This window comes from Ochotona curzoniae, unplaced genomic scaffold (genome assembly GCF_017591425.1).
Source record: "Ochotona curzoniae isolate NIBS_2020 unplaced genomic scaffold, NIBS_Ocur_1.0 contig_3819, whole genome shotgun sequence".
Classification (NCBI taxonomy): Eukaryota; Metazoa; Chordata; class Mammalia; order Lagomorpha; family Ochotonidae; genus Ochotona; species Ochotona curzoniae.
In genome coordinates this window covers 17,945,778-17,958,941 of record NW_024466004.1, presented here as the reverse complement: position 1 = coordinate 17,958,941, position 13,164 = coordinate 17,945,778, and the positions used below count along the sequence as shown (strand labels likewise).

The following is a 13,164-nucleotide window of genomic DNA, read 5'->3' as shown; positions in this document are numbered from 1 at the left end:
CCCTCAGACCAAATTTTTGATTCCATGTCTTAGTTCTTTTATATCATTACCTCTGAATTTATCACGGAGTGATGTCATGATCCCGCTCATAAGCTCCTCTCATAGGAGAGAGCCGTTATTAGTTTATTCATCCTCGGTGCCTGTGGCATACAGATGCTCAATAAATATTTATTGTAAGACTGATTTCACTTGGCGGTGAACACCAACAGCTGTTGCCTATAAACACCAAAAGCTATTGCCTAATATTTCTGGTTTGGAATAAATATCGTTCCATTTACAAAGTAGCTTAATTATTTCTATCAGAAGGCTATGGCAGAAACTGAGGGGAAACAGAGAATTTCTCAGCTACTGTATCACTGAGCTTCACTGCACTGACAAATGATGCTTAAAATATATCAGGTCTTGTTCCAGAACTTTGAGCTCTAAATGCAAGTTAGTCTAACAGTAAGAATCTCACACTTCAAGAAAATTGTTGCTTTGAATAGCTGCCACAATTCAATCAGTTACTGTAACTAATGAGTCAAACTCATATTTAGAATTCTAATGGGTTAATTATGCATTCCAGATTCAATAAATTTGTCAGAACAACCAATTGACTTCTAAAATATGCTTTTTTTCATTTCTTCTTTTTCATGATTAGTATGACTGTCTCAGTGCACAGTTTTATGTCTTTGCTAAATTTTCATTCTACTACTCACTTGGCTGACTACAGGGTTCCCTTTAAATTGAGACTATTTTATCTGAAATACTAGTATGACTCTACCAAACTTCTCTTTCACACTCACCAGTGAATTTTTATTTCCTAAAGGACAAAGCAGTACTCTGTCACAGCATCTGGCCTATGTCCACTTTTCCCAGCGTGAAAAGTGCAGATTTTCTTTTCTGTACTTGTTCTTTTTGCCATTGTTCTCTATACACACCATGCCAGTTTTTTTGAGATGCCTTGTGCTGTTTTTCCTCTTCCTATGGTGTATCAGACAGCCTCCTTCCTCTCAGTGTCTCACACTGTCAATATAAAATTTGGGCCAGTATTTGTCCTCCCTGGAAAACACATTCTGCTGCTTTTCCTCCAATTAGTTTGTTTTCCTACGCATCTGTCTCCATACTCACCAGGGCATATCACTTTGAAGGGCTATAATTATATTGATTGTTTTGTGGTTACATTGCCTGCTTGATCATATGTTCTCCAAAGGAGCAATTGCGTCCTTTCACAACCTTCTTAAAATCAGAGTTTATCAAAATACACAAGCTATAAAACATCTAACAGATGCTTTAAGAATAGATGCAGTATTTTCTAGTGGTATCTGTTCATTAAATAAAATGGTAAAGGACATAAAAAAATCAAAAGTCTTCTTTAGTGTTGCATACCCAAATTCACCCACATAATCTTATGGATAGCAATTTGGGGAAGCAAAGAACTTTAATAACCCAAGTCTTTCCATGAACCTTTGATGTAATACGGAAGTGAAAGATGGCTTGGAAAATGTCAGTATCATTGCATTAAGAGTGTTATGCCAGTCTGCCTAACAGGTCACTTGAATTCATTATTATGGCAAGAACAAACTTCCTACATAAAAGCAAATAGCGTTCCAAAAGTAAGATTACAATGGAAAGAAATAATGTAAATAATTTACAGATGTCATTTCACCAGCTATTTTTATTGGTCATTATTAAAGAGAGAATATAAAGAGAACTGCGCTTTCCCGTTAGAATTAATTTGCTATCTTTAAATGTCTCCTCTTTTTAAAAAGAGGAGTATCATTATGGAATGTTTCTGTGACAATTGTTATTTGTCCACTTAAGGGAAAGTAAAAATTCTACAAATAATGAAAATTACTTCTTAATAGCAAGGAAGACTGAAAATATTAAATTTTAAATCCGTGTTATTCCTCGACTCTGTTGAGGGAGGATATATGAACTTATGAAATACTCCACAAGGGCAAATTTGTGGTTAATCCTGCTAATGCTCTGACTCCCACTGTGACAGTGAAAGTGCTAGGTGGAGACTTTGATGTAACCTTTTGTGACATCAAAATCTTAAGATGAGGAACATGCCCTGAACTTGGCCTGCATATTCAACTGTGTACCTGTCATCCATGGATTTACCTAAGCCATTGTTGATCCTATTTCTTCTTTCAGACAGTACAATCCCATAGGCAAACAAGTTCCAGATGTATACTAAATACTGCTTCATTTGATTTGACTTACAAATACCTCCTTCAGTATCATAGTAATAACAGCATTTCTGAACATGAAAAAGTGTGTCTGTTATACATAAGTATACGCATACATATGTACTAGCCTATGTATCTATATTTTATGTAATCCTTATGGCTTTATCAAGTCTATTTCCTTAGAGTAATAGTGATTTTTTTATTAAGTTATTTTTATACCTCTCTAAACCACTATGATTTTGATTGCCCTTTATTTATACTGTGTATATTATTTTCTTATTTCAATATTGTCCTTCGAAGTGTTCAGGTTTTAGCCTAAATTATACTGAATTATTCAGGTGTGTCTAGCTTGTGTTATAACAGAATAAGATTCAAGAATTTTTTATAAAGCAGACAAATCTAAAATGCAGACTCCATGGTTCATGAAAACAGATATTACACCAAAATCGGTAACAAGTAATGCTTTAGAAATTTTAAGTATTTAGTGATATTCACAACACATAGATAATGTATACTTTTACATATATAGTTTGCTCTTTGTACTCTCTCTTTTCCTTGCCAGGGGGTGAATCTTTACAAAGTGATGGAAGCTGGTGACTTCATTTGCAAAGCTGTCAATAAAACCACAAACTCTAAAGTAGCACAAGCCTCCTTCAGTGCTTGACCTGACTGATTCAGGACTTGTAGCTGTGAGGGTCCCTTCCAGCTAAATACAGTCATCTGATCATCCTTCATGTCAACATTTTCTTAAATGTGAAATCATAGACATGAGCAAGAAAAAAATGAGATGTTTAAAAACAAATCACAACTGGATGAATGATGAAGTCACCGGGAATGATATCGGTCGTCAGGTAAATTGCTAGCTGGAGATAAATAATCAAATGTGTAGTCATCTGTGTGGGCACAGAAGTTCTACTCTTGTTCTTATAGAAAAAGTTTCAGTTTAGTAAATGTAAAAAAATTGAATTCATGTTTCCGTAAGTATCAAATATTGTGTTGATTCTTAATCAAACTTGCTTAGCACGGTGCACACATTGTCAGTAGTTCATGAATTCCTGTGGAGTGGTCCAAGTGTGTGGCCTTGATACTAAGCATTATGTCTCTGGATCCCAACTTCTCACTTGCCAAGTCGGTTAAGTTATGGACCAAGAGCCAAATCTCCATCTGACCCTACATAATTTTTACCAATATAACTTTTATATTTCAAATATGGCCAACATCTGTTAACTATTCAATGACTTTATCTTGTTCCAAACGGCTGTGGTCAATGGCAAGATGCCACATCATGAAATACGTTGCAACCTGCTATGTTTGTTACATGCATCCAGTTTACCATATTTTACCTTTCATCAGTTATAGTGAAAATCAGCACAGTATTATTCAACTATTGAGCAATTGTAAGGCATGATTTCTTTTCCTGATGTCTACATTGTGGTGATGATAATAGGCTGGTATATGTACCATAATCTACTTTCATAGTTTTCAGGTCACTGGAAAATATCCTAAGGATATCTAATTATTAACTTAAGACTATGGTTATAATGTTTGACTTAAAAATAAGCTATCTTCCATTGATTTGAAATTCTTGATTATATCAAATAATTTTTGGTTGACTCATATAGTGATTGTTTTCTAAAGTGTAATTGATGACATTTGTGCATTGTATTGAAAGCATTGTCAGAAATAGCAAAAGTTAATATATCAAACATTCAGAAGAGGATCAGGGGAAAATTGTCAGGAAAGATCTCTTGTATAACCTATGCAAATCATATGACTACAGTATTATTACCAGTGGGTCTAAAGTGTTAGTTCTATTATTCTTGTAAAAACTGGTGTAAAATTAATAATTGCTTTTATTTTTAATAAATTTGGATATAAATTAAAATATGAAAGTGAATGTGTTGTGTATTTCTTAAGTTCATGAGAATCACCGAAATGAAATGCAATTCAAGAAAATAACAGAAGTACTGATTGCAAGTGAGTTATCTTTAAAGATATGTAAGAAGGATCAGCATTGTGACATAGTGGGCTAAACCGCTGCTTGTCATGCTTATGTCCCACATGAGAGTGCAGCTTTGCAACATCAAATCCTAGCAGTTCTGCTTTTAATTCAGCTGCCTGCGAATGAGCTTGAGGTCCCTGCCAACAATCTGGGAGATGCACATGGAGTTCCTGGAGGTTGGCTGTTGGGCGAATAGTTTAGTTGTTGCAGGCACTTTGGCAGGAGTAAACCAGCAGATGGAAGATGTCTCTTTCCGTGCCTCTCCCCCCCCATTTTTCTCCTATGCTTTCTTTAAAATAAACAATTAAAAAAAAAAACTAGAGTAAAAAAGAACCACAACCAAATCATACTGGCAATTAACAAAACCAAACTAAATTTCCATGGAAGAGGCCAACTTGTCAGCTTTTGGTATGGTTTTCGAGCTGCAATTATAGCAACTTGCCTGTCAACACAATTTAATGAGAACAATTCTTTGTTGGGGAGTTAGTTTTGGAAAGAGGGACAGTTGGGAGACAAAACTGCATTTATTTGTGTCTCTTCCTCCATTTGATTTCCTATGTGCATCTACCATCATGCCATCTCATGCCTTCACAGTGGAACAGTCGCAGGGCATACACACTAGATGTATATGGCAGATCTGCACTTCTGAGGAGACTGGTTCCTCTTTCAGAACTGTAGAGATCCTAGTTCTGAGACACTTCAAGGGAAAAAATCTGTTGATGCAGACTACTTACAAAAACAGCTAATGAATGAACAAGAAACGAATAATCATGGACTTTTTAAAAGGCACAGACCACAGTCAGAAACCTCAGCATACTGTAGCACACAGTTACACTTCATCCACGTCAATCTACTAAGCACCTCTTAGTAACATCTTAATGATGCCTAATCACATTTACCACAATGAAGTTTGTGGTTTTGGTATTCCATCGCCTTTCTCTACCTAAACCATCTAAGTGCCTTTGCTAGCTTAGGCAGTGTATATTTTCTGGCTTGGAGAAGGTTTGGGGAATGGGCATCACCTAAAGCTGCCTGAAGTACATAGGCAGAATTCCCTTGAAGTTCCCCCAAAGGCATATTCTAACTAACTATAAAACATTGTCATTTCAGGATCCACCCGGACAACCATCCACTAACACATAAATTGCTATCATATTTATCCTTGGTAGGGCTTAGGAATGCCAAGCACTTTTAAGTTTTATTCAAATAAAAATCAAAATAATTAAATGAAGAAAACACTTCTTCTGTGTCTTCGATCACACAATGTATTTTACTACATGCAAGTCTTCATGTCTTTTTGAAAGCAAGACTGTAAGATCTTGGGGTTGGCACGATGGCTCAACTTGCTAATCCTCCACCTGTAAGTACTGGTATGCCCTATGGACACTGGTTCGTGTCCTGGCTGTTGCATTTCCCACCCAGCTCTGTACTTTTGGCCTGAGAATGCACAGAAGGACTATACAAAGTCTTGGAACTCTGCGTTCATGTGGAAGACCCAGAAGTAGCTCCTGGCTTCAGCTCATTTCAGCTCTGGCCATTGCAGTCATTTGGGGAAAGAACCAGCTGATGGAAGATCTTTCTCTGTGTTTGTGTTTCTCTTTATACCTGCTTTTTTCAAAAAAAATTAATAAATCTTTTTTTTAAAGACTAAGTTCTCTGAAAATGCAGCTTCCTAAATACTAGATTCATTAACTTCACAATCAAGTAAATGAAACTTTGTATAACTTCCTGGGAAATTCCTGAATCTCTGGTCTATTATTTATTTTTCCCGCAGCATTTAATAAAAGCTCCATTGAATTGGTTTTATATGGCTGTTTATTATTATATATGTTCATCATCTACTTTTTTTAAAAAAAGATTCAAAAGATTTATTTATTTTTATTGGGAAGGCAGATCTGATTTACGGAGAAAAGCAGAGATAAAGATCTTCAATCTATTGGCGTACTCCCCAAGTGACTACAACAGCCAACCTGAGCCCATCTCCTGCCAGGAACTGGAAGCCTCCTCCAGTTGTCCCATTCGGGTGCTGGTTCCCAAGGACTTGAGCATCATCTACTGTTTTCCCAGGCCCCAAGCAGGGAGCCGGATGGGAAGCAGAGCAGCTAAGACACAAACCTGTGCCTAAATGGGATCCAGGTGTTTTCAAGATGAGGATTTAGTCTTCAAAATCCCATCAAGTATCTTCTTAAAGATGAACTCCAGGGCCCGGCAGCATGGCTTAGTGGCTAAAGTCCTCACTTCGAACGTGCCAGGATTCCATATGGATGTTGGTTCTAATCCCGGCAGCTCCGCTTCCTAGCCAGCTCTCTGCTTGTGGCCTGGGAAAACAGTTGAGGCTGGCCCAAAGCCTTGGACCCTGCACCCACATGGGAGACCCTGAAGAAGCTCCTGGTTCCTGGTTCCAGATTAGTGCAGTTCGGGCTGTTGCGGTCATTTGGGGTGTGAAAGTCACTTGGGGAGTGAATCATCGGTCGGATCTTCCTCTCTATCTCTCCTTTCTGTATATTCGCCTTTCCAATTAAAATAAATAAATCTTCAACAGATTACTTTGACTAAGGAAACCACAAATGCCATCCCTATCACAGTATACCCATACTGTAAAGAAGAAATTCCATATGGACACTGGTTCATGTCCCAGTTACTCCACTTCCCATCCAGCTCCCTGCTTGTGGCCTGGGAAAACAGCTGAGGACAGCCCAAAGCCTTGGGATCCTGCACCTGCTTAGGAGACCTAGAAGAAGCTCCTGGCTCCTGGCTTCAGATCAGCTCAGCTCTGGCCACTATGACCCACTAGAAGAATAAACCAGCAGACAGAAGATCTTTCCCTCTGTATCTCCTTCTCTCTGTAAATCTGTCTTTATAGGAAAAATGAATCTTTAAAAAATTAACTGAAGTTCAACATTTTGCAAATATTAATCTTAGATGATGTATATATGTATGCATATTTAATATATCTTAAATGTGTGTATGCACACACAAACACACACATACCGTAGGGCTGTTTTTGGTCCACATGCTTTTGCAAGAAACTTTATACCAACTCAGATGTAGGGCGAATGATTGAATTAAGGTAATTGATGCACATGCTAATTCTACAGGCAGCACCTAAGATACTATCATGAAACGTTAAAAAACACAAAGCTTAATACAGAAACAAATATCCATTAAACAGAAAAGAAACAAAGGTGAAATTCTTAGATTTGTTTACAACAAATTGACAATGTGGATACAAATAAAAGCCTTCCTAAGGTGAAACAGAATTAAGAGCTATTCTGCAGTTTTGTAATAGGCATTAAAGAGTGCCTGTAATTCTATTTCTCTGAATCTCTCACAAACATGACACATGCACACATAGAGCCATGTGCGTTATGTAGAATGCTATTTATGGCAAGCGAACCTCAGGGTTTTAGTCTATTTTATGTTGCTATCATAGAAAGCCTGAGACTGCATAATTTACAAGGAACAGAGACTTGTTTCTTTCAATTCTGAAGCTGAGAAATCCAAGGTCATGGAACCCACATCTGGCAAATCCCTCTTGCTGCCTCATTCCATGTCAGAAGGTAGAAGACAAAGGGAACATGTGCTTGAGAAAGCAAGAGATTGAATTTAAATCCCCAAGACCTTTTGCAATCAGAGTTATTCTTCACATTAGGCCCCACCTGGCAACACTGCTTCATTGGTAAAAATATTTCTAACACATGAACTTTGGGGGTGAATTAAATCCATACCATTTTACTGATAGCTCTTCAAGTCCGTATTTCTTTCACATGTAGAATACATCCATTCCTTTCCAGTAGCACCCCCCTGCCCAACCTTAATCTATTCCAGCATCAACTCATAAGTCCCAAGTCCAAGGTCATGTTAAAATCTGATTAGACATATTCCAAAAAAATGTCTCATTGTACCTCTGATCCCAAAAATTTAAAACACTATCAAAATCAAAACTTCAAAACTATAGTGGTGGGACAGACATAAGATAGACATTCTCATTCCAAAATGGGAAATGGGATACGATTAAGAGTGATGAGAAATTCCATAAAAGTAAAAAATCCATGGGGAAGATCACAGTAAATCTTTAACCCCTGGAATGAATTTTTACTCTACCACCACAAACATGCTTGAGATGGCATGCACAAGGCTTGGGGTGGCCGTGTGCCTGACTGCTGCACTTAGCTTACACGGTGGTTCTTATTGTTTGGAGTCCAATGCTTTAGCAACTCAAGGCCCACATTGTATGTTTGTAGTGTTAAAGTTCCAGGATCTAGCAAGCATTCCCACTTCTCTAGTTCAACTAGGAATTGTACAAATGGAGACTCTTTTATTTCTGCTCCTGTGTAAGGTTTCTGCTTGTGCCCCCGGGCTGCTTAAACCACCTTTCATGGTCTAAATGGAGGTTGACAAGGCCTCATAGTGTGTACAGTATAATCATCTGCAGAACTCGCATTAGATAAATTCTGTCAAAACTTGTAGCTGTACCTGTATTACCGGTGGTCTGAGCTGCACCACTGGCCACTTAAGCCAATGTAGCCAAGGATGCGGAGTTACAAATCCTGAAACCCATAGGGACCTCTCTGGGAAACTTCCCTTCATTGTTCAAGATTTCCTAAAAAGACTCTGATATTCCTTTGAGAGTATACCCTGATTTTCCCGTGAATGGCTCCTGAATGTCTTTAATTTGTAGTAATCTTTTTAGTAAATTATGTCATCATAACTCCCTTGTTTTGTTCTCCTAAAAATCCCCTTTTCTTATTTGCATATGCAGGCTGCATATTGTCCAATTTTTTTCTCATTGCTTTATTTTTAATATAAATTTAGCTCTTAAGCCATATCCTTCTTATTTCATGTAACAACACATGCTTAAAGTACCTGTTTAGTTTATTCAATATTTTGCTTAAAAATTTTATCTAGCAGATACCATAGTTTATTCACATTTCATAAAGATTTGGAATATGGACATAATTTCACCAAATTCTGTGAACAATATAATCTGGATGCATTTCACTCTGTTTTCTATACCTTGTTTCTCAATGCCATCTAATCCCTCAGTAGAGTAGCCTTTATTTGCTGTACTTATACCAACACTCTACCACTGCCATGTGAGTAAGTGCTAACAAAGTAAAGATGCTATGAAGTCTTTGTCTAAGCTTTAGCTCCACAGGAATCACTCCTAATGCTCCTTTCATGACAAACTAGGACTTTTTGTAGACTTTTCCCTGCTGTTGTTCAATTTCATACTGTTGTCACACATTACTTGTTACAGAAGTCTCTTCATCTCTCAGTACTGTTCTTCCATTTCTGGTTTGTGTGTGTGTGTGCTGCTAAAATAGGATGCATGCAACATGGTTAATTATAAAACAAGAGATTTTATATCTTATTGTTCTTCATTCTGAGAACTCTGAGGTCTGGGACACCTCATTGCTGTTTTATGCTATAACAGAGGGGTGGATACCCATGCTAAGGAGAGCAAACAATTGAACTCAGTAGCTCAGTCTCTTTGACAGTCAGTATTTGTCATGAGGGAGGAGTGCATATGGCCTACACATTTACTGTTAGACCCTACCCTAACCCCAATGTTGTTACATTGTGGATAAAGCTCACATTACCTTGGTGGACACATTTAAACCATAGCATTTATTTCCCTCCTGAAAGTTTTTGTAACTTGACTATTTTCTAGGCAAGGATTTGCAATAGAATTACCTGTACAAAAATCCATAGTGTATATCTTCCAGGAAAAGCAAACCTATTATGTGAACTGAATCTATGTGAGTAAGAGATATAAACATTGCATACTGATTTGGCATTTAAGCCTCATTAATTTGATATTCCTTCAGTAGTGCTTATTTGAGAATCAAACTTTGCCATGTTACAACCCTCAATTCTCTATGGCAGACACATAAACACTCAGTGGTCTCAAGTCAGGCTATACTGGATTGAGCAGTGAAACAGAGATAAGTTAGTTATACCCTGGGAGCTCCTATTAAACTGGCCTAAAGTGTGCTCTAAGCATTAAACAGTTAAGAAATGATAAAACATGTCCATCTAGATGGGAAGGGCTAAAGTGAGTTGACCTTGGGGCTCCCAGCAGCATGGCGGCTCCTGGGAGTACCTGAGCCAGGTTGAACTCATTATTCAGGACTGTAGCCCCAGCCACTGCTGCCAAGTAGAGAGTGAATCCTGGGATTGTGGGTGTGGAATTACTCCATAGGGACATCCATGGGTAAGGTCACTGTACGTGTGGGTCAGGAATGAATCCTGAGGAACTTCCAATGACAAGGGCACTGTACTTGCAGGTAAGCAAGGAAACTGAGACCTGGGGGTTCGGAGGGGAGAGACCAGAAGATTTGTATGAGTTAGTCTGATACACTAGCCCACATGTGAGACCTGAGTAGGGCATGTTAGCTTGGAACATTGCTGACCAACACATGCCAGTCCACATGAAAGCTAGGTTTGGTGACTTGTCTAGCAAAGATAGATCCAAGTACCTGACTTAATGTCAGAACAGGGGATGGGTCGTATTAGGCAGGGCCATGACATACCGGCAAGCATGAGAGCTAGGGCGTGTGGTGGTCATGGTGGAGTTATTGTGGGTCACTCCAACTAGGCTGCAGCTCCCACTTGTTTGTGTGAAGGCTTAGTGTGTGGCGGGCAGGACTGAGCTGGGCTGCAACACCCATTGATTTTTGTAGAAGACAGGGCTGGAGGCAGAACTGACCCAGTAATCGCAACCACCAGCATATGCATAAGCTGATCTGGGTGACAAACTGTGTCAGACCCTATATTGGCAAGCTCACACAAGGGTTAGGTCTGGGATCACCCCAGATGAAGTTTCTTTGGGAATCCCCCCAAAGAAATCCCATGATTGGACTCAGAACCCCAACCGTGGAGAGAATTGCAGGTTTCATGGTCTGATCATGGAATGCATGTGTCTGATTTGGGCCTCCTCAGTGGCTCACACAGAGCAGTAGATGACATGTATGGGTGCACATGGAGGATATGGCAGTACTTTGGAGTCTGCAGAGAACACCTGGTATCACAACAGAAGACGGAGGACAGAACAAATCAATCAACTACCCCAGCCAAATATTACCATTGAATATCTGGGCAGAGACTCTAAGGTGGACTACATCAGCCAGTGGATTCTGGAGTGAGTTCATCGTGCTTGGAGTGGTGAGATTGGCAGTAATTCAGAACTGTTGAACTTTTGAAACCTGTTGAGGAGGATCCTCAGAGCATGTCCCACATCGAGGACCCTCGGATGGTTGGGAGGCTCAATGTGGCTTCTCCCCTTATCTCCCTTTTTCCCCCAGATACAGGAAGGAAAAAAGAGAATGTGGAAATGGTGATCTCACCCACCTTCCAGTAGTCCTTGATCATTATGTCCCTAATTAACTATGTAAAAATCATCAAAAATAAAAATGATTTAAAAAATGGTAAAACACATGCACAGTTATTTATTTTTAAATCACTGCTAATTCGTTTATTCAGAGAGAGAGAAGCCCATCTCCTGCACAGCCTTAGCTGAAAATCTCTAGGATTTTTACGTTGTGATTTGATAACCAATGAATTAAGGCCTACTTTGCAGTTTCATCCAGGTTACATTGAATTATTGGAATCAGTTCTTAAAATCCAGATTGTAGATATATATATATATATATATATATATATATATATATATATTTCAGAAATGAGGGAAAGTGAGAGAATACTGATCTTTTATTATGCGGATTTACACTTACAAGAAATGGAAATGATCAGGCCTCAAAACAGCATTACTGAATCAGAAGCTTGGAATTGTGGCTCACTAACCTGTGGTTTTATATACAGTACAGATGATTCTAAGGCACTCTGTAGTTTGAATACCTATCCTAGAATGAGCTGGCTTCTGAAAAAGTGATACACCATATTTATAACTGAATAAGGAGACAAACAGACAAGGCTTGATTTATTCCATGCCCAACATTGAAACAAAGCATCATTTCATGGTAAAAATCATACAATCTGAACAGCCCATATCATTTCATATTTCCTGTGTGAATAGCACTTCCAGAGGAGAGGTGCAATACATGTAACACAGCTCAATGCCTACATCCATGTGCCTCTCTTGGCTCTTGGCTCATAGCTTTACAAGGTGTGAAAACCATGTGAATAGGCTCATCATCAGAGTTTTTCCAGGAGGTTTAGATCTGAGAACAATTCCACCAGGTTAACAACATTGAAGATTATTGTAAGTCTGGGAGCGAATTAAAGTGAGTAGTCAACAGGGCAGGTCTAAAATAAAGCATCACTGGGTGGAAAAAAATTATCACCAAATAATTTTGCTCTAGTGAGACAGGAGGTATAATGGACTCTGTGCATACTCATCAGTCTTGAGCTCTTTTGGCACTGTTGGATCTTGGACTCCAGAGATAAGCTTTGGATTTTGAGTCTTGGCTCTACTCCTCAATGACCATGCAAACTTGTTCAATTTTCCTAATGCTTTTAAGCCTCACTTCAGTTCATACTTCCTTTACCAGTAAAATTCAGACAGTAATAACCCTTATTTATACAGCTGTTGAAGCGTTTTCATGAAAGAAGCTTAGAATCTTTTGGCAAAATGCCTAGAACTTAGTAAATGATCAATAAATGTTAGCTATCATCATTTTTTATTATTTCTTCCCATGGCACTGCCCTGGAGTGGAACTTCTCCATTTATAAAGCTGTTTAACTTTCAGGAAAATTCTTGTAAAAGATCATCATTTATCTTATTCCATGTAAAGAGACTATTGTATAGAAGATCTTTTCTTAATCCAAAAAAGACAGCTTATTACCAAACCCCAGAGCCACATCGTTTTAAATTGGTACCAAAGCTCAGTTTTTTCCCTTTTAGGCTATGTCACTGAGTTTTGCACTTAGAGCCAATTTATCTCAGACTGTTAATTTGAAGTTATTAAAAAGATGAACTTGTTTACTTGAAAGCAGTTAGCAAGAGTCAAGGAGAGAGAGAGAGAG

At 38.4% G+C, this 13,164-nt stretch overlaps 1 protein-coding gene across 3 annotated transcripts in view; it reads left to right on the top strand.

The window, feature by feature from the left end:
* The window catches only part of HMGCLL1 (3-hydroxymethyl-3-methylglutaryl-CoA lyase like 1), a 117,191-nt gene extending 113,129 nt beyond the window's left edge, over positions 1 to 4,062 (top strand). For all 3 annotated transcript variants that reach the window (XM_040983575.1, XM_040983574.1, XM_040983573.1), the window contains one exon: positions 2,737 to 4,062. In XM_040983575.1, coding sequence (XP_040839509.1) covers positions 2,737 to 2,838 — 102 coding nt within the window. In that variant the 3' untranslated portion in view covers positions 2,839 to 4,062. The remainder of the gene's footprint in view (positions 1 to 2,736) is intronic.
* The last annotated feature ends 9,102 nt before the right edge of the window (positions 4,063 to 13,164 follow it).